The sequence below is a fragment of the Misgurnus anguillicaudatus genome, chromosome 12, assembly GCF_027580225.2.
Source record: "Misgurnus anguillicaudatus chromosome 12, ASM2758022v2, whole genome shotgun sequence".
NCBI classification, from domain to species: domain Eukaryota; kingdom Metazoa; phylum Chordata; class Actinopteri; order Cypriniformes; family Cobitidae; genus Misgurnus; species Misgurnus anguillicaudatus.
This window is the reverse complement of record NC_073348.2, coordinates 10,941,120-10,964,510: the sequence shown is the minus strand read 5'-3', so window position 1 is coordinate 10,964,510 and position 23,391 is coordinate 10,941,120. Positions and strand designations below refer to the sequence as shown.

Sequence of the window (23,391 nt, the reverse complement as noted above, 5' to 3'; positions counted from 1 at the left end):
AAAACCATAACCGAAGCCCCTGCACGTTGTGTCCGAGCCCGACCGACACATTACCAACGTTTTAATAGTGCGCCGTGACGTTCTCAACTACAATTCAGAGTTGTTTGAATTACAGAAATTTGTTCAGAATTATCTTAATGAACTAATGCAACAAGGACGAAGCATGTAAAGTTTAAACTGCACTGTTTGTTTATTCAGAATAGAAACGTAAAAACATGCAACAATGATGCACACAGAAAATAACCAAGAATGAACTGTGGAGAAGGTCTAGGCAAAATAATTTAACAAGGTTTTATAATATATTTTAAACAAAATATGTTGGACTATTTTGATATTTGTTACAGAACATGTGCTTAATTGAATGAAAGTAAAAATGATTGAATTAAAGGAACAGTATGTAGGATTGTGGCCAAAACTGGTATTGCAATCACAAAACTTGTGGCTAAAACTGGTACTGCAATCACCCAACTGGTGGCCAATACACAAAATGACAACATAAACTTGAGGGCTGCAACTCCAGTGATACAAGTATTTGAAATGAAAATGATTTCTTAATGTCTAGTGACATATCAGGGCCATTTTATGATTAAATTATATACATTTCTTACATACTGTTCCTTTAAATGATATAAACGACGTGAAAGGAACTAAATTGTGAAGCCTCGATGTAGCCTACAATAAGGGACATTTAAGAGTGATGGGTATTTAAAAAATGAATATATATTATTCCCATGCATCGATTTTAATGTTAAACATCTGTAAATCCAAATAATTCCATATGGAATATATTCTGACAGTTTAAGTTTGAATTTTAAAGTCGAAAATATCTTATTTTTACACCGCCGCGCAGAAGGCATGGCAAACTGGAACAAAACTTTAAAGACACATATATTAAGTTTAACCTACGTGTTAACATGTAAAACTATATTTAAACGAAACCCGTGAATTGAAAGGTCCAATAATAACCGCCTTAACTTGAGTGATGTCAATAAAGTTTCCATGTTAGAATTTAGAAATATTAAAAACTTAAGCAAACGACAACAAATATGTTTTCTTATCTTACCACTCGCCATTGTAGTAGTCAGAGAATTTGGCCTTTGATAATTTAATATTTATATGCTAATTAATTAAATTAGGGGCGTTTATAAGGCGGAGTTCTAAGAGCATTCAGCTGCGCACAATTTTAAGATTATTTGTGATTTATAAACTGCACATCTGGAAAAGATGCTCCTTTTCTCTGAATCGCACTTACGATTATTTCAGAAATGGTCTTAGATGACAGTTCCCTTTCAGTCGGTCACTACGCTAATATCATTAGCTCTTTCGCTCCGAAAGCTGGCAGTAATCTGCTCACGAGAAGCTACTCTCTGCTCTTTGGAGAACTCTGTGTGTTCGATTTGGTTGGGCAAAGGCATTTCAGCGGAGGCTTGCGGGTGTTCCACCTCTCTTTTTAATTTTTTGACTTTTTTCTAGTGGTGGGCAAAGCGAGGCTTCGGGAAACACTGAAACAGTTTAATCAATTGTGCCGTATGTTTCGAGGCTTCTAAACATCAATCCGAAACCGCCTCCACAGTGACACCTAGCGGTCGTTTACATGAAGCAGCCTTGACAAGATTTTAGACGAGCGCTGACAAATTGTATTGTGTTGTTTGATTGACACACAAGTGATAGATGCGCTACGTCATCATAATAAAATGCTTTTTGTTGTTGTTGTTGTTTTAACATCTGTTTGACAACTACATGAGCTTTTAGGCTCACAATTGTCGATAACTATACTCTATTCGGGTCTATTTAATAAAAAAAAATGGAATAGAGATATACCAAATAAATAATAGGAGATTCATAAAATATATCAAGCCATAATATGCCACATTGTTTACATACGATCTTCATTCAAATATATAAATTGTTCTGTGTTGATAAACTCAACCAGCTTCTTTTTTTACATATAATTTCTCCAGCCTTTGAAAACATTCTCACACAAGAGACACTTGTTGCTGACATGCATTTTTTGTAAGTAGCCTAAGTGTTACATACCTATGAGGAAAAATTACTTCTTTTCAGTAATTTATAGTATTTGATCTTGCCAAAAACGCATCTATGAGGTATTGTCAGATTTGTTTCCTACCCTGTCAGTTTAAGATTCGACGCAGATTCGACAGGTACGCCACCTTTCGAAACACTTGTGAAATGCACCGCTTGGTGTTTTGAACGTCACCCTCTTTTTTCTGTTGCGGAGCCCCGTTAAAGGTGCGGTGGCAAAACTCTGGAAATCTTATCTCCGTATATACGGTGCTGAATCGGTTAGCTGGTTCGTCCAGTGACTCTCAGCACCCCATCCATAGCCAGAGGTGCCGTAAGAGACGGGTGGCGCGTGTTCTACGCGCTCTCGTCCTCTTTCAGTCCTCACGAAGATTCTATGTCTGTCACAGCATCGGAGAGGGGGTCGTCTATTCGGTCGCCAACTCGGACCCACTCCCGCCTTCGGGTTGGGTAGGAGCTCCCGTGCTCGACCCAGAGTGGCGGCCATGTACGCTCGAGAGCGCGGAGACGGTCTGTGTGGAGCTGAGAGCTCCTCCCCCACCCGCACCGTCCCGCCTAGATGATTGGCACTTCAGGACTGCAAGAACAGCCCCAACCTTCTGTGCCTTTCTTCCCGGTGTGCATGTTGGTTGACACGGTCGTGGAAAACTCGTTTTCCTTCCCGGATCCGACCGTTTAGCCATCACCTCTCACCTCTCCTGACGGTGGGGCCGCTAAGGGTTATGCTGCTCCAAGAGACCAGCCAACCCCCCCTCACAGACCCACGGGCTTGTGAGAGGCGGCCTCTGCCGTGTGCGCCATGGCGTTGATGCAGGTCCGCCAGGCTAAGGCACTGAAGAATCTGCACAGGCGAGGTCACGGTCCGGCAGCTAAAGAATCCTGTGTGGCTCTGACCTGGCGCTACGAGCGACTAGGTTCACCCCACAGGCCGCCGGACGTGCTATGCCCACCCCCGGTGGTCCAGGAACGCCATCTCTGGTTGTGTCTTGCGGGCATTAAGTAGGTCGTTAGTAATCGTCCTAATGTTCCATTGTAGACCAGCCATTTCGGCGCCGCGGCTGAGAGTGTCCAACAACAATCGGCCGCTTTACAGCAGATTGAGGCATCGTGCCACGTCGGAGCCTAGCTGCCCCCACCGTTACGTCAGTATCTGCTTTTCGCCGAGGGCGTCCTGCTACGGCTTTTTTCGTTCCTTCATTCCGGCACCTCTGAGGAACCTGTCGTAGGCAGTTCACCCGCCCACTCAGCCCGCTACAGAGGTGGAAAATGAAATCTAGCGGCTCTGAGTCAGGTGACCTGAAGATGAGAGGATCGCTCTTCAGGAGATGGTGAAAACATCACTCTCCCCCCACCCCAGAGGAGGGCCGGGTGGGGAATCCTTGGTTTCGTTTTGTGTTCCGCCGGCTTCAATCGGCACCCACTAAACCTCATAGAGCGAATTCCTCTTCTTTCTCACCGTTCGGGCTTTCTCTCTCTCCCCGTGTCTTCACGAAAGTTGCGGAGGGCGCACTGCAGCCCCTGAGAGAGAGTGGTGTTTGCGTTTTGGCGTATTGGCTCATGTCACCGGGTGACTATGGTAGGGCGGAACCAAAAGTGGCGGAGAAAGGTTCCGCCTGAAGATGGTTTCCGCCCAGGCCCGATTTTTAAAAGCACCTTTTACTTTCTAGTCTCCCTAGTGACGCAAATCAGGAGGAAACAAGCAACAGGTGTGGCGAATGAAGCTGGCAATCTACGATTGGAGGAGGGAGTAAAGAGCAGGCACATAAAAAGGCCCAAGGAAGCACAAAGTGGAGAGTTGTTTTCGGGCACGCGCTCCTTTACTGCCTAGGGCAGACCCAAACACACGCTCCATCCTTGGAGGAGCCGGAGGGCGCCGTTGATCCACGGAGCGCTTATAGCGAGAGGAAAGAGTGTGGCAGCCAAGAGAGGCGAAGAGGACGAAGCTGTGACATTTAAAGGAGCACTGCACCGGAGTGTGCTTTTTGGTGCGTTTGATTACCGCTGTGCAGAGCTGTGTATGTGCTTTACACTGTTCCCTTAGGGAAGGAAGCGGGAGCCGTTGATGGTGTAACTGGAAGGAAAGAGAAGAGAGGTGACTGGGTGAAGTGTGATTATTATACTGACGTGACAGGATTGAGTCAACAGTGAGGGAGTTACAGAGCATCTGTGAAGAGCTGGGCGTGAGTACCGCATACAACTCTGCTAGTGTTTGTAATGAGGTGTACCCGAAGCGGGTGGTGAGCGTGGTGCTTTATAGCGGCCCTACGGGGAGAGAAAACGTAGGTGAGCCGGAAACTAACATCTAGGCGAGTGGGAGATCTCTGCCCGGAGTCCTAGCCCCCGCTTTCACGTGAGTACCACTGCCATCAGTTATATGGAGTATGTTTGCTGCCAGCTTGTGTGTCTAAAATAGGTTTGGAAGTTTCCTCGACTGAGCGACCGGCCCCACCGGACGAGTACAGGGTGGGCGAGCCGAGCGAGGCGCAGTCCATACGACGAGGAGGTCCCACGGTCACTACTACTATCCTCTCCTTTTTTTGGTGCGGAAATTGTACCCAACGAATCCCCTCTCAGGGACCTTGGTCGAGCTGAGCACCTGTTTGGAGTCACGTAACGTGTGAAAATTGCTGTGGGTGAGTCTGGACTTTACTTTGTGGGTGTGTGTGCACTAAGAATTGCTGTGTGTGCTGTGTTGGTAGAACCAGGTGCCGCCCTCAGTCCAGGAGTATCCTTGGGAGGACACCAGCGCGTTGTGGTTACCCCAGCAGAAGGAGAACCAATCTGTAAGGTGGGACCTCTGGTGCGCCAGCCATGATCCATACTCATCCCGAGCGTGGGCAGTAGGGAATCCTAGCAGGCGGCCGTGTGAGTAAAAGAAACGCACGACACCTGCTGTGTGGCGCTGGGGGTCATCCCGTAGTGCAAGTGCACGCGCATCCATCATCCCCGTACGGAGCCTCGTCGAGAGTTCGCCCCAGTCAGTACCCCCAAGACCAGAGTGGAGGGGAAGGAACTAGGGAAGCGTTCAGGCCGTACGCATCATACCCGGCGCCCCCTTGTGTGTAGCCGGCGCCTTGCGGATCCGCTGCCCCCGGGACACGTGTTGGGTAAGACGACCATTTATTACCTTACCTGTGTGTGATGCAGCTTACCTTTGTCTTCTAGCCACTGTGAAAAGAAACGCACAAGACCCAGTGCATTAAACCTCTTACCTTTGTGTGCAATATCTTACCTGTGTGGTGCAACTTACCTCTGCCTTTTAGGCCACTGTGAAGAGGAACGTACAAGACCCAGTGTAATAACCCTCTTACCTTTGTGTGCAATATCTTACCTGTGTGGTGCAGCTTACCTCTGTCTTCTAGCTCGCTGTGAAACGGAACGTACAAGACCCAGTGTATTAAGCCTCTTACCTTTGTGTGCAATACCTTACCTGTGTGGTGCAACTTACCTCTGCCTTTTAGGCCGCTGTGAAGAGGAGCGTACAAGACCCAGTGTATAAAGCCTCTTGCCTGTGCGTGAAATACCTTACCTGTGTGGTGCAGCTTACCTTTATCTTCCAGCCCGCTGTGAAGAGGAACGTACAAGACCCAGTGTAGTAAGCCTCTTACCTTTGTGTGTAATACTTTACCTGTGCGGTGCAGCTCACCTCTGTCTTCTAGCCCGCTGTGAAGAAGAACGTAAAAACCCCAGAGTGTTGACCCTCTTGCCCCTGTTGAAAATACTTTACCTGTGTGGTGTAACTTACCTCTGTCCCCAGCACGCTACGAAAAGGAGCACAAAGGTCCCAGAGAGACAAACCTCTTTAACCCTGTCTGGATCACCTTGCCTGTGGACTTCATCCATCTGGTTCCTCCGGCACGGCCCGAAGGGGACGCCAGGAACCTCAAGGGGCAGAGAAGGACACAAATACCTTAGACCGGTGACAGGAATAGGTAACGACGAAAACTTCAAACACCGCACTAATTAGACTTTCCTGTTTTGCCTCCAGGAGAAGCGGAGGGCGCCACGGATAGCAGGGTCCCTCTGGGGAAGGAGTCCTAGCCCCCGCTGCACTGGAAGTGGTCCTGGAGACTAGAAGAAGAGTTGTTTTTAAATTGCCCTTCCCCTTCCCCCTTTTCTTTTAAATATTTAATAAAGTGTTATTTTAATATTAGTATACTTGTCTGTCTGGTCATTGGGGTGGTCTTGGGAACCTCCTCGAGGTGGAAACTAGGAAGGGTCGTGACCTTGTTTAGCTATCTTTGGGTCCGCCCCGGCCTGTGACACTCATAATAGCTCAGTTTCGTCAGATGCTGTGCACACACATAGATCGTGTACTTAAACACCTCGCTCGTCTCGGTCTTCAGGTCAACTGGGAAAAGAGTAAACTTTGCCCTGTGCAGAGGATCTCTTTTCTTGGAATGAACGGGATTTGGTTGATTTAACAGCACGTCTCATAGAAGCGCGTGTTCAGTCAATTCTGACTTGCCTCAACATTTAAAGGCAGGGTTGCGGTTCCACTGAAATAACTTCAGAAACTTCTGGGGCATATGGCAGCAGCTGCGGCTGTGACACCGCTCAGGCTGCTCCATATGAGACCGCTTCAGTGTTGGCTTCATGACCGAGTCCCGTGGCTCACCGGCTTTCACAGTATTATAATTACATCGAGATGCTGTCTCACTTTCACCCCGTGGTCAGACCCAGCGTTTCTCAGCGTTCACCATTATGGAAGGCCTTTATAGCAAAAACGTCGCAAAATAGTGTTTTTCACTCCTCCACTGCCTTTGACAGCTGATGTTGCGGAGCTTCTGCTGTAAGCCTCTCACTGGATGTTTCCATGTGAACCTGGGTTAGGTTAGCACCAGCATTGCGCCCCCTGTGGGTCTCTATGTGTGTATTTCCGTGGACATTCTTACCACATTCCCCTAGCGGAGCACGCTCCGCGTTCCCCTAGTATGAAATACTACTAAGAGGGTTTTCACATTATGCTTTAAGCTCTCATGATGTCACCCATGTGGTAGACCCCCTAGAGGGTAGTTCTGTAGCGTTCTAGTTCCGTCCTGATGAGTTCGCTTCCCAGTTTCGCCTAGTCACTGTCGTGGGTTAAGGAACAGGTTGTGACTGGCCTTCTGCAGTAAGCCTTAGCATCCGCCCCCTACGTAGAGGCCGGAGGGCTTTTGCAGGCACTGGAAGGGTTCAGCTTCTGTGGCGCTTTGGTAGGGTTTCCCAATACGTCGGTCACGATGTGACGTCGTAGTGACCGACTGAAAGGGAATGTCTCGGTTACATATGTAGCCCTCGTTCCCTGAAGGAAGGGAACGGAGACGTCACGTCCCGTCGCCACAGTTCTGTTCCATTGCTGAATTAGGCCATGCACTGTTGCCAGCTTTCTCAGCGAAAAATCAAGCTAATGATATTGCACCTGATCCTCGTTTAAATACCCGAGCGGCGGGGCGGCGCCGTCAGATGCAAATATCTGCATGCCAAGTTCATTGGCGTGTTAGTAGTTCTCGAAGTAGATTGGTCCCGCGAGGCACGTTCCCAATACGTCTCCGTTCCCTTCCTTCAGGGAACGAGGGTTACATACGTAACCGAGACGTTCCTACGTCGCATTTTTATAAATGAGTTTTATAAAGAAAAATTCTATAATAACAGAAGATGATGGTAAAGTAACTAACCTACACTACACTACAAAAATACTAGGTTATTTTCAACTCCTCGTAGGGTCCATAAGGGTCAAGCCCATCCATTGGGCTAAATTACCCCCCCACAAAAAAAAACTAATTACATTTGACCGAATAATGGGTTAAGAAAAACCCAGCATTTTGGTTGAAACAAGCAAGCATAGGTTAAATTACAAACAAACGGCCTGGTTTCATCCCTTCTTGACCCAATTTTTTAAAGTATAGAGAGAAACAGATTCAGCTGGTGTTGTCCTCAGACTATATGTGTGAATGTACTGTCAATATTAGTTACAGGTCTTTGACAAACAGAGATTAATCAATTACATTTAAACACAGGGTGCATGATTTTTGAAAAATAAGTCAGGCGAGGACCAAAACACACTTCAGCAGTAAGGGGCATGTCTACTAACTGACATTATTGCCTGGGTTGTATAGACGGTTTCAGCAGTAACATCATTAACATGTGGCTTTCGTGGTCATCACATAACTTCCGGTAAACTCTGTGAAGAATAAACAACAACAAAGTCCTTTTAAAGTAGTTTTATATAAAAAGCAAAATTAACAACACGTAGATTACATAGGAACCCAAAACATTTGTTCTTTTCGACGAGGTATTTGTTTCAGAGTTCAGTTACAGCAGCTAGTCAGACCATTAAACAAACAGAAAACGGAAGTTCAGACCAGACGCTTACGCGTCACCACACGTGCGCCCGATGAAACCGTCCATATGAGATCATGCACCTTGCCTTTAATTCTAAATATTGTCTTTAAAATTTGGTTTTTAACTATCTTTAACTATCTGGTTTAGTCAAGATGTATTGCATGTTGGGTAGTTTCTTTGCGGCTAGAGTCAAGGTTATTATAGACAGTAAATTTCTACTGCTGAGTGTCAGCTGACAGTAATTCATCCTGTGCAGAATTCTCTTATGACCACAAAACACCTTGTGATCATTAGAAAAAAAAATTAATTCATATAAAAATATTTTTCACAGGGAAAGACAAAAGAGGCCATTTTGAAAAAGTATCTTTATTTACGACAAAACAAAAACTCTCGCACAGAAAGAAAATCAAGAAGACCATAGATGATGTGACTCAAACTGCTGTTCTGTAAACTGAGATACCAAAGATATCAGTGCTGTCACAAAGAGAAATACTTTAACAATACTTTAAGAGAAAAAAAATAAACCTTACATACAACCTCAGCAGCAGATGAAACATACAATCTACACACACGCACAAACATACACTTATATATAAAAATCAAAGGGATTTATATTTTCACATATAAAAAATACCAAAAACCTGAAACACATAATACATGACATTATTATTAGTATAGAGAAACAATGTCAGTAGCAACATGTGCACAAATATCACTTGTGAAAGTCTAAGCTAAGCAGATAATTGCTGATTGTGGTCTTAAAATGATAATGTTTTGAATTCGCATGAGTAATATTGACAGCAATCTGAATCGTACCTGTCATGTGACTGTAGGCATGATTTCCTCAGCTAGTTCACAATACAACACAAGCAGAGGTACAACGTCAGGGGCTCAAAATCAATATTAACACTCATCTGTGTTTATTCAGAGAAAGCGAATGTGTTTCAGAAAATAAAGTAAAGAATTCTAAGTGATGATATGAAATGTGAAGATTTATCATGACATTCTCATGATTGTGCACATCGAGTACTTGCATAAATATTCAGACTACCAAAAACTAAAGCTAACTGCATTTCAGATCCAGGTTATTCAAAACTTTTATCTGTTTATGATAAAAGTTTATGTAGTCTTGGTCCAACACACAATGTTTCTTAACCCAGCTGAGGAGACTCTTAAAACAGAGGAGGAAAATGAGAGGAGTTCAGGAGTCGAAGCAGGATTTCATGATTGCCTCCCTATCAAATCTGAAACTAAGGAAAGACTGCGAGGAAAGGACGCATTCATGTTCTCCAAAACACATCTGTCCGTTAAAACCATATACATCAACAGCTTCATCAGTTGAAAAACAAATAAGGACAATGTTAAGAGTCAAATGAATGCAAATTAATGGGAAAAAAGAAATAATCAAGTACACTTACATATTTTTAGGATGTTTAAATATTCTTACTGGAAAAACAACACTTAATACTTGGAAACTAATGTTTTGTTGTGTATTTATGTATAGTTTCTAACAACGTGAGCAATGGAGACGGCACCACCTAGGGGTCGCATTGTTATTTAAAGTGTTCATAACATTGGTAAGCTGTATTAGCTCAGGTAGAGCATTGCATTAATATGATAAGGTTGCATTAATAGCCCTAATTAGGCTATTCTGAATTAAGTTGTTAACATGATTTATTTTATTCAACACAAGTTAGTGAATTCAGTCACTGAGTGCATCAGAAGACCTTTTGCATATTGTTCTGTGACTCTCAAGGTGCATTATGGGTATTTGAACATCAGTTGTACACGTGTGGTGCATTAAGGCATTGGGTGAACTATAAAATGTAATCTCAGTGATTTTGGACGTTGCATGACTGCTGGTGGTCAGATAGGTCGACCAGAATATTATGGTAACTGATGATCTCCTGCACAAACATCTACAGTTTCCTGCCATGGTTTATATATTTAGTTCTATAATTAGTACAAAGCAATCTACTATAAGCTATTTTCATTAACATGACTGTTCTTCTGTAGTCTTTCACTGTAGACATTGGATTATGTCAACATGAGCAGAAAAATGGCAAAGAATGTGGCCCATTTATCCAGTATTGGCATATGAAGTGCTGAGTGTATTATTGTATCAGCTATTGAAAAGCACAAATACCTACCAGTTTCAAAGTTGTCTTGCAGTCTTCTGGGCTGAAGTTTCTTATCTTTCTGTAAGACAACACTGTGTTAGTCAACAGAAACAGTCTTGCTGTAATGAAGAGTGAATGTGTAACAGAATGGTTTTGGGAAAACTCACCAGCTGACTCACACCATTAGATTTTTTCTTTATGTTTGGAGAGTCCTGATGTTTCTTTCCATTGCCTTTCACCTGACTCTGAAGAAACACACAAGAACCATATACTGAATCACAAAAAAAACAATAATCTGTGCTGCTGATATGAAGAACTATTTTTTGTGTTATTTCTTCTTCCTTTATTGCTGTATGGCATTCCAGCATCTACGGCTATATTCATGGCAAGAACCAGTTAATCCATACACAAGTTGGGGGAGGGACAATTTGGCATCTCCAATTTGCCTAACTTGGAGTACCCAGAGTAAACCCCTGCTAACACAAGGAGAACATGCAAACTCCACCTAGAAAGGCAACTTGAACTAGCCGGGCTTGAACCAGGGACCTTCTTAGCAACAGTGCTACCCACTGTGCCGCCCTCAAGGAGTTATTTAAGATTGCACCACTTAAGCAGTTTATCTGGACACTTTAAAGGGGACAAATCATGAAAATCTGACTTTTTCCATGTTTTAGTGCTATAATTGGGTCCCCAGTGCTTTTATCAACCTAGAAAAAGTAAAAAGGATCAACCCAGTAACTTGTTTTGATAAACCATCCTCTGCAAGCATGTAAAAAATAGGTAATTGAAATTTGGCTCCTCTTGTGATGTCAGAAGGGGATAATACCACCCCTTAATCTGCACTATCCAACAACGACACTGCCATTTAGTTTAGAGATCAACTCATTTGCATCTTAAAGGACATACCCAAAAACAGCACATTTTGAACACACCAACAAAGTGGCAAATTTATCATTCTATAATAAATTATCTATATGGTATTTTCATCTAAAACTTCACATACGTACTCTGGGGACCCCAAAGATTTATTTGACCTCTTAATTAGTCCCCTTTAAAGCAGTGGTTCAACGTGTTCACATTTTAGCGTGTGCCCTAGGGAGCATTCCTCTGCAGCCTACCAAATACAATTCATGACATAAAACAATCACAACCTTAGAATTTTAATTAAACAAATCATAGTACCCTGACACCATCTTGCGCCCCCCAGTTTGAGAAATGCTGCCTTAAAGGAATAATGAAGGAGACAGAAATGACTAAATATAACCCATTAGTCTATAAAATCTTTATCCGTGTCTTTCCTCTGTCTGTGCACATCTTATAATATAATATTGTCCATTTATAAATAATCCATTTACCTTTGAAATCATTCAGCGTGATTTATCAGATTTATCCAAAACAGTACTTCAAAGACAAGCAAAAGTACAGGGTTCCTGCAGGTTTCACCAAGTCAAATTTAAGACTTTTTAAGACCTTTTTAAGACCATTATGAGTGAAATTTAAGACCAAAGCGGCACAATGATCTCAGAAATTCTCAAAACATTATATTTTTATTATATCTTTGTTTATTTTTTTTTTATTTTTTTTGACAAATAAAATCCACTAATATGGGAAGATCAGTATGGTCAGCTGCTGATATGTGCCTTGTTAACATGTTTTACACTTTCTCCACCCATACGTTATATGCATAAATATGCACTATACCGCCATCACATTTATTCCCCTCTCTAATTACACAATAATGAAATGAAAAGGAAATTTACTATTAAAAGGCTGTTCGTGGTTTGTTGTGTATTGCAAACAAGGCCGTTTCTAAATCCAAAGGCTGTAGCCTCCAGAGGTCGCATTTGTAGGCTGCAAATGAAAACTGTGTAACACTAAAGTTGACTCATTGTTGATGGCGCGGGACTTGACGGCCTGACTGTTAAAGTTGATTTTTAATAAAGCAGTGTTGATTTTTTCGCTTCTGGGTCCTTCTGTTTCAGAACCTTGCAAATGCTCTGGTAAGCCACGGGCTAGTTGGTTAAATTAAGACAGAAAAGATTTTTCTCGCCAAACCTACAGTATACAGTCGGATCACAACATCTGAAATATAGCTTATGGCATGAATTGCGTGGATTATAATAGCCTACATTTGTATTCTCTTTAAAAAATAATGATTAAAAACTGGATTGAAGAGACATTCAGTGACACGCAAAGGGCAGAACTTTTCTTTTTAGAGGCCCACCCATCAAATACATTCTTACTCCGTCACTGAGGCATTTTAATTTTACCATTTTATTTTTTTCGGACAACCTTTTCGGGAATAAATGGAGGTAAGAAATGTAAGACTTGGGTTAATTAAATTTAAGACCTAGGGTGAAAATCTGGCCATTTTTAAGACTTTTTATGGCCTTAAATTTAACTTTCTAAATTTCAGACTTTTTAAGACCCCGCGGGAACCCTGAAGTATTTCTTGAATTATTGCCTGCCTGCAAAGTTTTTTGAGTGCCATATATACAACATATCTTTTTACATATGGCTCTTAATTGTCCTATAAGATGAAACCTACCATGGGTTTAAGCACATCTACTAATTCACTCTGGGCAGCTTGTCCAAAAGGTTTCTGCAGTTTTTGCTTTGACCAGTTGTCACCTGACCCTGGAGATGCTTCCACCAACAGCTGAGATCTTCTGGGCTTCAAGCTAAAAAACAGAGAAAAACTGAATTCAACTGAATATCCACTCCACAAAGAATCATATACGGGTGATTCTCACGAAACCATTGAAACACCACGGCACTAATGATTTTAGCTTTAAAATGTGTAATATAGTAAAATTAAAAAGCATCAAAATTAACACAATACTGTGTTCTATCTTGCACAATGTGTGATTTCAACATAAGAATTTATAATTGGAAATTTTATCTCATTTTCTGCTGAAATTCTCATTACCGCAATGTGTCCAGTTGTGTTTGAACACGCGTTCAATTTGACTTTGGTACAGTACCAGAACTTAATACCCTGGTATTAAAATGGTACCATAGGTTACAAAACAGCCTCAAATAATAAATGAAAAGAAAAAAATTATTAAGATGAATAAAACATTTTTTTCTACTTGACATATCTTCTCTCCAGCTGTTCCACCCTGGTTTTATTTATTGACATACATTAACGTAATTCTAACATTCATGAGACTATTTCTCATATTAAAATGAATATCAGTAGGCGCCAAAAAAAAAAACCCTGCTACTTCCAGCAACTTTCAGGAGCAACTACCAATGGGAGTGAAACGTAGAGTTCACGTCATCCATCATTTATCGATTACAGCAGTGGACGGTTACTCGTTTGTTTATAACTGTTACTAGTACAAGAATTAGGGATGCCTCCTAACGACTTCATTAAAAGAGATAGGCGACTCACAGTGACAAAGTGTGTCGCAGCTTTAGTGTAGGGATACACTAAACCAATGGCAAAAAAATGAACTGTGAGGTTAGTTCACATTGGCTTCTGGGACAAAGTTGACGTGACGCATCATATAGACTTCGGCCAAGTAGCATGTCCATTCTGGACCTGCGTGTGAAGTGATAACTTTCTGTACCAGCAGGTGGCAGTAGTTTAGGTTCATTAGTCAAAACTGAAAATCGGAAGAGCTAGTGACCAGAGTGATACATAACAGCAGCGCTCGCCTACCAGTCTCACACAAATCTCACTCACCACAGAATGATGGATTTGTGATTTACCTATAATGTCTTATGAGCCATGTCTTTTAAAAATGTTCATGTATTCGAATGAGAAATGCAAAGACTCTGTGCTTCTTCATTTGCTTACTTTATCACGTCTGTTTATCTTCTTGTGCCATGGTTGGCTATACCAAAAACAGACAATCAATTCCCAGTCAAGTTTCACCACGAATTCGACATGGTCAATAGGCAAAAAAAAATATGAACCACTAGGATTTACTTCAGCGGATGGTCCGAAACACACCAAAAAATTAAATCAGATGACACTCAAAAACTGCCCAACTGCCGACCATAAGCTTGGTGTGCACCAGGCTTTAGTTCTAGTTTCATAGATATGAAATGTTACAGAAGGCAAATGTCTTTAAATGGCAAAATAATCCTACCGGAAAGGTTTGGACGGTGTGCTGCCACTAGACGCAAAATCCTCATCGCTGCTTGTCGACTCTCCTTTGCGTTTGGCAATCCACTCTCTGAGCTGTCTACATACAGAGACAATACATCTGAATTATACTCCATCCAAATCAACAAACATGAATTTAAGCAAAAATCACTTTAGAAACAGAAGATCATTAATGATGCAAAAAACAGAGGTACCTCACAAAGGGAATCACCATAAAAAACTTGTTTGGAGCTAGTCCAAGCTTAGATTTAGGCGTCATGTCATTCCTGTGACAGGGCAGTTTGTCCATTGGAAACCATTCAATGTTCTGTCAGGAACCAATGGCAGAGATATGCAATGTGACGTCTTTTTACTATCAAATGACTGTGCTTGTATGTAGGCAAGAGAGAGGACTAAATGTATACACACCCTGATTTCTTTTCTGGTCTTGGGGTTAAACTTTGTGTCTTTAGGAACTCCCGGTATAATATACAATCGCGCAAGCTGATCTGAAATTCTCTGCTCAATATATGTTTTTTTGCAGATCCGATCTCTGATATCAAAACCTGTCTCCTCCAAAACCTGTGTGTAAAATCACATATAACATTTTCATGACACTGACCTGTTAAAAAAAATATTTTTGATATAATAAAGTTTTTTCCACGCATGGAAGACGATTGTACCTCTCTCACAGCGCAGTCATGAAACGCTTCATCTTTATTCACTTTCCCTTTAGGAAAACCCCAGCCAGACTTGGCCAGATAGCCCTGGACCAGCAACACCTTCAGGAACAAATCAAATATCAGTGAGGACTCTAATGCTACATTAACACGACAACGATGTAGTAAAAAACAGAAAAGGTGTCTATTTGCATTTTTGATGTAATGTACACAAGACAACGCTGTCAAAAAGATCAGACGGATCCACAAGGACAACTAAAATGCTGTATTATGTGTGCCAGGCTGGTAGTTGTCATGCTGCACATTTACATTCTTCTACATAGCAAAAAATACAAACAATCGAGATGACAAAGCATCAAGCTGTTTTGTTTGGATGGGCGATGAGGTAGGTTTATAATGACAAGTGACCCTGGAATAAACCTAAGTAAACTTTGTGTGAATAAACTCAAAGTATCTTGAGCAGCACAAACACAGTCCTGTAGGTTTCCATTGCTGTTTTGGTTATACGCACGCATGCCTATAGACTGAATTAAAGGCGGAGTCCATGATGTTTGAAAGCCAATGTTGATATTTGAAATCACCTAAACAAACACGCCCCTACCCCAATAGAATCTGGACCTTCTGTTGATAGACCCGCCCCACACATACGCAACCCGGCATTTGATTTGATTTGATTGGCTATAAGTGTGTTTTGGTAGTCGGCCCGTCTCCTTTTCCAAAGCGTTTTTCAAACATCGTGGACTCCGCCTTTAACACATGCACATGATGTTAGCGTTATCACAGATAGTTTACACAAAGACGACAAGGCATTGTTTTCATAAACTGGAACTTTGAAACCCGTCTTCAAAAGTTTTTAGGATGCCAACATGCTGTTGTTGTGCAAACGATCAGCCAAAGCACACAAAACTGTTTTTGGGTTTAAAATGTTTTCGTGTACTATATTATACAAGCACGTGGTCAGGTGCACTGCCAAAACTATAGGTCATTTTAAAGGGATAGTTCACCCAAAAATTAAAATTCTGTCATCATTTACTCAGAGTTTCCAGCAGAAAATTTGTTAGTTAAGGTGGTAGGGTTGGGCGAGTGGGCAGGACAGAGGGCGTGGCAATTAAAGGGGCGGGGCGTATGCGTCATGATGAAAATTTAAATATTTTTATTTAAAACACTCAAATAAAACTTAATTTTGAAGAAACTATGACAGAAAACAGAGAATAGCTGCATGACTCGTGTTAATCAAACAGCATTGAGAGAAAATCTCTCACTGCCCCTGATTAAATCACTTTTCTACCTTAAATAAAAAAAATATAAGCCTATACATACATGCATAATTAGGGGTCAAGCCCAGAATGGGCGAAGACCCCTATTGTATCCGTTAGTTTTCTTTTTATAATAATAATTAGGGGTCAAGCCCAGAATGGGCGAAGACCCCTATTGTATCCGTTAGTTTTCTTTTTATATAATAATTATTATTATTCCTATCCCCTTGCGGTCTATGGCAGCCCATAGAACCGTATGTAGGAAAGTTATGAAATTTGGCACACTGATAGAGGACAGTCCAAGTAATATCCACAGCAAATTTGGAGTGTCTATCTCAAACCCGCTAGCGCCAATTTTTCCGCCATTTTGAATTATTCATAAAACCTACTTTTGCGAACTCGTCCTAGGGTTTTTGCCCGATTGCCACGAAAATCGGTATGCAGCATCTAGAGACACTCACGGCAAAAAGTTATTAAAATAATTTTGATAAACCAATGCGTTGTCGTATAGCGCGTCAATAAACTTTACGTACAGCGCAAAAAAACAGGTTTTAGGCTGTATCTTCGGCAAATTGAAGCCTATTGACACGATACTTGGTACTTGTGATGCCAGTCTGGAACTATGGGTGCTTGCAGAGTTTTGTCACAGCGCCACCTAGTGGTCAGACTTATGCTTTACACGCCTATAACTTTGGCTCCGATTGACGTATTTTCATGGGACTTGTTTCTTTGGAGTTCTGCGCAGCAAAATAGCGTTTAAAAAACACGCGTGAATATCTCCGCGAGGGTTTTTCCGATCGACTCGAAAACACCATAGGAAGAAACTAACCTTACCTTCTGAACAAAAAGTTCTATTGGCATTATATTAAAATTTTCATCAGAAATGGCCGAAAATTGCAAAAAACGAAAAATTACCTTCAAATTTTGTGTTTTTTACACATAAATGGTTGTAACTTCGTAACGAAAATATATTTTTTCACCAGAATTGATACGCTGATGCATGAGCACATTCTGAGGCTACACAAAAAAAATTGTATGCTTGCACCACTAGATGGCCTTATAATTGAACAAAACCTTTGATAACAAGCCAGCCCTATGGTCATACAACTGTTTCTTCACTAAACTAAAGTGTATAGACATAATACTAGCTAGATGTAACACAATCATGACCTGATGTTGCATGCACAATTTTGTCATTGCGCCACCTACTGGTTTTGAGATAGAATATGGTATTTTTGCCTGAAACTACTGCAGCAACACATCTAAAACCATGAGTCATCATGGATTATTCCCTTCATGGCTTTGACTATAATCACTGGTGGTTGCCAATTCACTCCCTACCAACCATTGAGAATACCTTATCAACCGTTTTTGCAAAAGCTATATCTCTGCATCAGAACATCGTAGAAAAAAATAAAAAAGAACATCGTAGAGACACGGGGATGGTCTCTTTTGACTAATTAAACTTGTTTTAACATGATGTGACCCATGTTTTGCCACTGCAAACACCACTCACATGTCCTTCAGTGCTCTAATGTTCCATGATTGTCAATAACAGAAGGAAGATTGCAGTAGACAAGAACTTAGATTAATTTTGTTGATAACTTTTTTGTTTTTTCATCTAAAATGATTAGGTTTACCTAGGTTCTTCAATCTGCTTATCCAATCTCAATTTTACATCCTTTTGTGCCCTTTTCGGCTTGACCCCGGTATTGCTGCTTGCAGCTATATTTATTATTATTCCTATCCCCTTGCGGTCTATGGCAGCCCATAGAACCGTACGTAGGAAAGTTATGAAATTTTTGACACTGAAAGAGGACAGTCCAAATAATATCCACAGCAAATTTGGAGTCTCTATCTCTAACCCGCTAGCGCCACCAACAGTCCAAAGTTGCACTTATGCTTTTGCTTATTACTTCTGACCCATAAGTCCTAAACACGAAATTCTTGTTCCTTGGCTCAAGACGATTCGATTGGACCCTATGACGTAATTTTCCGTCATGACAATTTTTCCGCCATTTTGAATTATTCGTAAAACCTACTTTTTCGAACTCGTCCTAGAGTTTTTGCCCGATTGCCACGAAAATTGGTATGCAACATCTAGAGACACTCTCGGCAAAAAGTTATTAAAAGAATTTCGATAAACCATTGCGTTGTTGTATAGCGCGTCAACAAACTTTAAGTAGAGTGCAAAAAAACAGGTTTTAGTCTGTATCTTCAGAAATCTTATGCCTATTGACACGACACTTGGTAGTTGTGATGCCAGTCAGGAACTGAGTGTGCATGCACCGTTTCGTTGCAGCGCCACCTAGTGGTCATACTTATGCTTTACATGCCTATAACTTTGGCTCTGATCGGTGTTTTTTCACGGGATTTGTTTTCCTGAAGTCCAGAATAGTTACCGAGTCCAACGATACCAAACATGCCAGATTTCGCCTTACGGTTAGTCCTGCGCAGCAAAACAGCACTTAAAAAACATGCGCAAATATCTCCGCGAGCGTTTTTCTGATCGACTGGAAAACACCATAGGAAGAAACTAACCTTACCTTCTGAACAAAAAGTTCTATTGGCGTTATATTAAAATTTTCATCAGAAATGGCCAAAAATTGCAAAAAACGAAAAATTACCTTTACATTTTGTGTTTTTTACACATAAATGGTTATAACTTCGTAAAGCAAAGAGATTTTTTCACCATATTTGATACGCTGATGTACGACCACAGTCTGAGGCTACACAAAAAAATTGTATGCTTGCACCACTAGTTGGCCTTATAATTGAACAAAACCTTTGAAATCAACCCACCCTATGGTCATACAACTGTTTCTTCACTAAACTAAAGTGTATAGTCATAAAACTAGCTAGATGTAACATAGTTATGACCTGCGGTTGCATGCACAATTTTGTCATTGTGCCACCTAGTGGTTTTGAGATAGAAATATGGTACTTTTGCCTAAAACTACTCCAACAGTACATCTAAAATCTTGGGTCATCATGTATTATTCCTTTCATGGCTTGGAGATCATTGGTGCATGCCAATTAACTCCTTAGCAACCAATTAGGATACCTTATCAACCCTTTTTACAAGAGCTATATCTCTGCATCAGAACATCGTAGAGACATGGGGGTGCTCTCTTTTGACTCATTAACACCACTGTAACATTTTGTGAGCTGAGAATTGCCACTGCAAGCACCACTCACATTTTCTTCAGTGTTCTTGTTGTCATTGCTCCTCGGGAAGAGAGGGAGAGATTACACTGAATGAAAACACAGCTTTTTTGCTGATAACTGTTATATTATTTAGTCAGAAATTAAGAGATTTTCCTAGGTTCTTTAAACTGCTCATCCGAATTCAACTTTACTTTCTTCTGTGCCCTTTTTGGCTTGACCCCGGCATTGCTGCTTGCAGCTATATTTATTTATTATCATTCTTATATCATTGACTGTTTATCTTCAGAGAGCTTGAGATTTGTATGTTTTTATCTTCTTTCTATGCTTGTATATGTTTTTTGTGAATTGTGAACATTTCTATGGTATTAAAGATTTAAACCTTATTAAAAAAAAAACTCTACCGTGATACATATCGTTATCATGATATAAAATTAATCCTATCGTGATAGAAGATTTTGGTCATATCGCCCACCCCTATGTAGCATGTTTATAATGCACATAAACAAAGTGAGTAAGAGCGCTCAACAATTGTATCTAATCACCAGGCACGTGAAACCTAGCTAGCAGGTTGCTCAAACAACAAAATCACCAGCTAACTTACTTTAAATGTGCAAAAAAATTTTTGGGGACGATCTAGTTAAGGCGGTAGGGTTTCCAAGCTTAGGCGGGCCGCCTGAACTGAAATGTGCTGCGGGAAACCCTGTTTACTCATTCTCATGTTGTTACAAACCTGCATAAATTTCCCAGTTCTGATGAACACAAAGGAAGATATCCGGGGAAATGCCGGCAACCAAACCGCCCGTGGACCCCACTTACCTCCACAGTAGGAAAAAAAGAATACTATGGAAGTGAATGGGGTCCACAAACAGTTTGGTTACAAACATTTCTCAAAATATCTTCCTTTGTGTTCATCCGAACTAAGAAATTTATACAGGTTTGTACAGTATTATTATTTTCAGTATTATTAGTATTATTTATTTCTTAATGTATTTATGCTTTACATGTACAGCATATTGGTCATATAATGGTTCTTGTCTTAAAGGGGTCATATTATGAGATATTTTTAAGATGAAAAATAAATCTTTGGTGTCCCCAGAGGGTGTATGTGAAGTTTTAGCTCAAAATACCCCACAGATAATTAATTAGTAGGCCTGAGCAAAGTGTGCCGTTTTTGGGTGTGTTCTTTAAAATGCAAATGAGCGGATGAAATGCAAACACTGATCACAATGATGGTGGTTTGTTGTAATTGAAACTCAATTGTGCTGTCAAGTCCTTCTTTTCTCCATCTTCTTTCTCTCTGCACTAAATGGCAGTGCTGTGGTTGGATAGTGCAGATAAACGGGGCGGAATTATTGTAATTCACCTTGCTGCCTACCTCACCAAACAGGCAAAATCTGAACAACCTAATTTTTCACGTCCTTGTAGAAAATGGCTTACTCAAATTAAGTTACTGGGTTGATCTTTATCACATTTTCTAGGTTGATAGAAGCACTGGGGACTCGATTATAACACTTAAACATGGAAAAAGTCTGATTTTCACTCTATGACCCCTTTAAATAATACTATTTTAAATCTAGCTCTGTCTAGGATCTGAATCCAAAAGAGATCAAAACATTTGCTGCAGGCATTCTGTGGTGTTTTTAAATTAACTTTAAACTGAAAATTTTGTGCATTTACACTTTCACTTTTTGTAGTCTAGAACAACTAGTCTAGTAGACTTTTGTAGTCTAGTCAGTGTAGTGTCTCACAAACAGCCAAAAAAGGAACATGAATTATACATTACAAAACACAGTGTTATGAGGGGTCAATAGCATTCACAACTCAACTTCTTCTGTTTAATTTTACTCACATTGTCAAGCGTTTCATCAAGAATTATTGCACCAAAAGTAGGCACACCCATTTTATACTCCTTCCATTGCTCTAAAACCTTCTGAACATCCTCTCCTTGTGGCAGCAGGAATGGACAGTGATTAAAAAGTGATTATGAAGTTAAGAAGAGAAACAAAAGCATCTGGGGCAACAAATAGACTGTGTACAAACTAATTAGACTTCCTCTACAATCCTAATATGACCTTAAATGTAGTTTTAATATAATTTGAAGGATATCAGCCTTGGCAAAGTCCCTTATCCCACACTGAGGTAATCCTGGTGCATTCTGCATGCAGAAGTCCAGGTAAAACCAATGGGCGAGTTCAATCTGGAAGCAAACTCTGATGGCATTGTCCCTCTCTTCACTGGGGATGTGCAAAATAAAGCGACTACAGGGGGGGGAAATCAAAAACATTAATAATAATAAAAGTAATAATTTCTAGCATTATCACTTATAATGCTGACTAAGGAACTGCTATATTAATCTGGAGCACCTTTAAAACTACAAACATGTTTGAGTTTATTTTATTTATTTATTTATTTATATAGGCATGCTTGACTTTAGGTGGCGCACAGCAAAATGACGTGACTTCCGAATATCGCGAGACCGATTCGAATATGTGCTTTCGAATCGCTCTCGCGGTACTTTGATGTAATAACAGGTCGATTGGTCTGGGCTTTGCCGCATGATGTTGAAAACATCACTTAACTGCGTCAATAAGCGACAGTAGGCTTGTTCGACTTCATGCGGCGCCGCAAGAACCGACAGCCGGATGACGTCAAAGTACCGCGAGAGCGAGACGAAATTAGACTTCTCTAATCGGTCTCGCGGTACTTTGACGTCATCCGGCTGTCGGTTCTTGCGGCGCCGCATAAAGTCGAACAAGCCTAATATGATGCCTAGAATAGCAGCTGACTCGCACAAAATGCTGCCTGGTTAACGGTAGATCATGTCGGCGAGTTAGCTGGAGTTCACAAGGTTTGCAACACAACACATCATTACAATGTGATCTTGTAACAAAGTCAAACGTTAAACTTGATATAACAATAACTCTAAGCACATGTTTAGATGTAAATGGAAGGTCTCTGTTTACCTACAAAGGTCGTCCAGTACGCCGTTAGGTATCTCCCCTCGTTTTGTCTCCATGTTAAGGGTAAAAACATCACGAACAACCGAAACTAGTACGGTCGATTCTAACAGCGCAAAGCTACTAACCGTGCGTACATCGCATTTATAATATACGATTCAAGTAAATGGCCCTGTCGAATCGAAAGAACAAAGAAACATTGCTAGGAATTTATTTCGACGACGCAAATGCTAGAATGCTAACTAGATAAAAATACAGACACCGCGCATGAACAAAGGCGGGGATTTACCGGGGAACTAGACGCAGCAGCCAATGACAGAGCGTAAAAACTTTGCTCAAAGTCTTTTTGACCAATCATCCACTTTTCTAAATGATAGACATTGCCAGACACCAAACACAGTTCAGCAGTCACAAGGGACGCGTTTAGTAGGAAGTTTGGCTGAGCGGGAGGAAGTGTTTTAGAAAAAATGCATGATGTTTAAAGGAGCTGTATGCAGGTTTTTGACTGTACTAAATAATAATATAGATGTTTAGTAAATATGCCAAGGTCACATATCTTTCTCAGAAAAACAATGCTGTAGGTAGTGATGGGAAAATGAAGCGTCGAACGAAGCACAGCCCTACTGAAAAATGCAGCTAAGACCATTTGGTAGCTGTTTTTGCTGGTTTAAGGTGGCAGTAGCTGGTTTAAGCTGGTCAAGCTGGTGGGTCAGCTGGTCTTCCAGTTAGACCAGCTTAAAAGTGACC

At 41.1% G+C, this 23,391-nt stretch overlaps 1 protein-coding gene across 1 annotated transcript; it reads right to left on the bottom strand.

Moving 5' to 3' along the window:
• Positions 1 to 8,717: 8,717 nt before the first annotated feature.
• dcp2 (decapping mRNA 2) lies at positions 8,718 to 22,940 on the bottom strand. Its single transcript, XM_073873948.1, has 11 exons — positions 22,651 to 22,940; positions 21,794 to 21,945; positions 21,537 to 21,664; positions 15,267 to 15,365; positions 15,013 to 15,165; positions 14,799 to 14,911; positions 14,588 to 14,683; positions 13,036 to 13,168; positions 10,655 to 10,732; positions 10,523 to 10,566; positions 8,718 to 9,707 (listed from the first exon to the last, which is right to left on the bottom strand). The coding sequence occupies exons 1-11, from the start codon at positions 22,701 to 22,703 to the stop codon at positions 9,569 to 9,571; spliced, it is 1,188 nt and encodes a 395-aa protein (XP_073730049.1). The 5' UTR covers positions 22,704 to 22,940; the 3' UTR covers positions 8,718 to 9,568.
• Positions 22,941 to 23,391: the final 451 nt, after the last annotated feature.

What these genes read in the sequence shown, in the direction of transcription:
- dcp2 (XM_073873948.1), bottom strand. Translation starts at nt 22,703, where the DNA reads ATGGAGACAAAACGAGGGGAGATACCTAACGGCGTACTGGACGACCTT. An exon ending in AAGGGACTTTGCCAAGGCTG is followed by an intron (nt 21,665 to 21,793) that starts ATATCCTTCAAA and finishes CTTCATAATCAC; the next exon opens with TTTTTAATCACTGTCCATTC. An exon ending in ACACCGTCCAAACCTTTCCG is followed by an intron (nt 13,169 to 14,587) that starts GTAGGATTATTT and finishes TCTGTTTTTTAG; the next exon opens with CTTGAAGCCCAGAAGATCTC.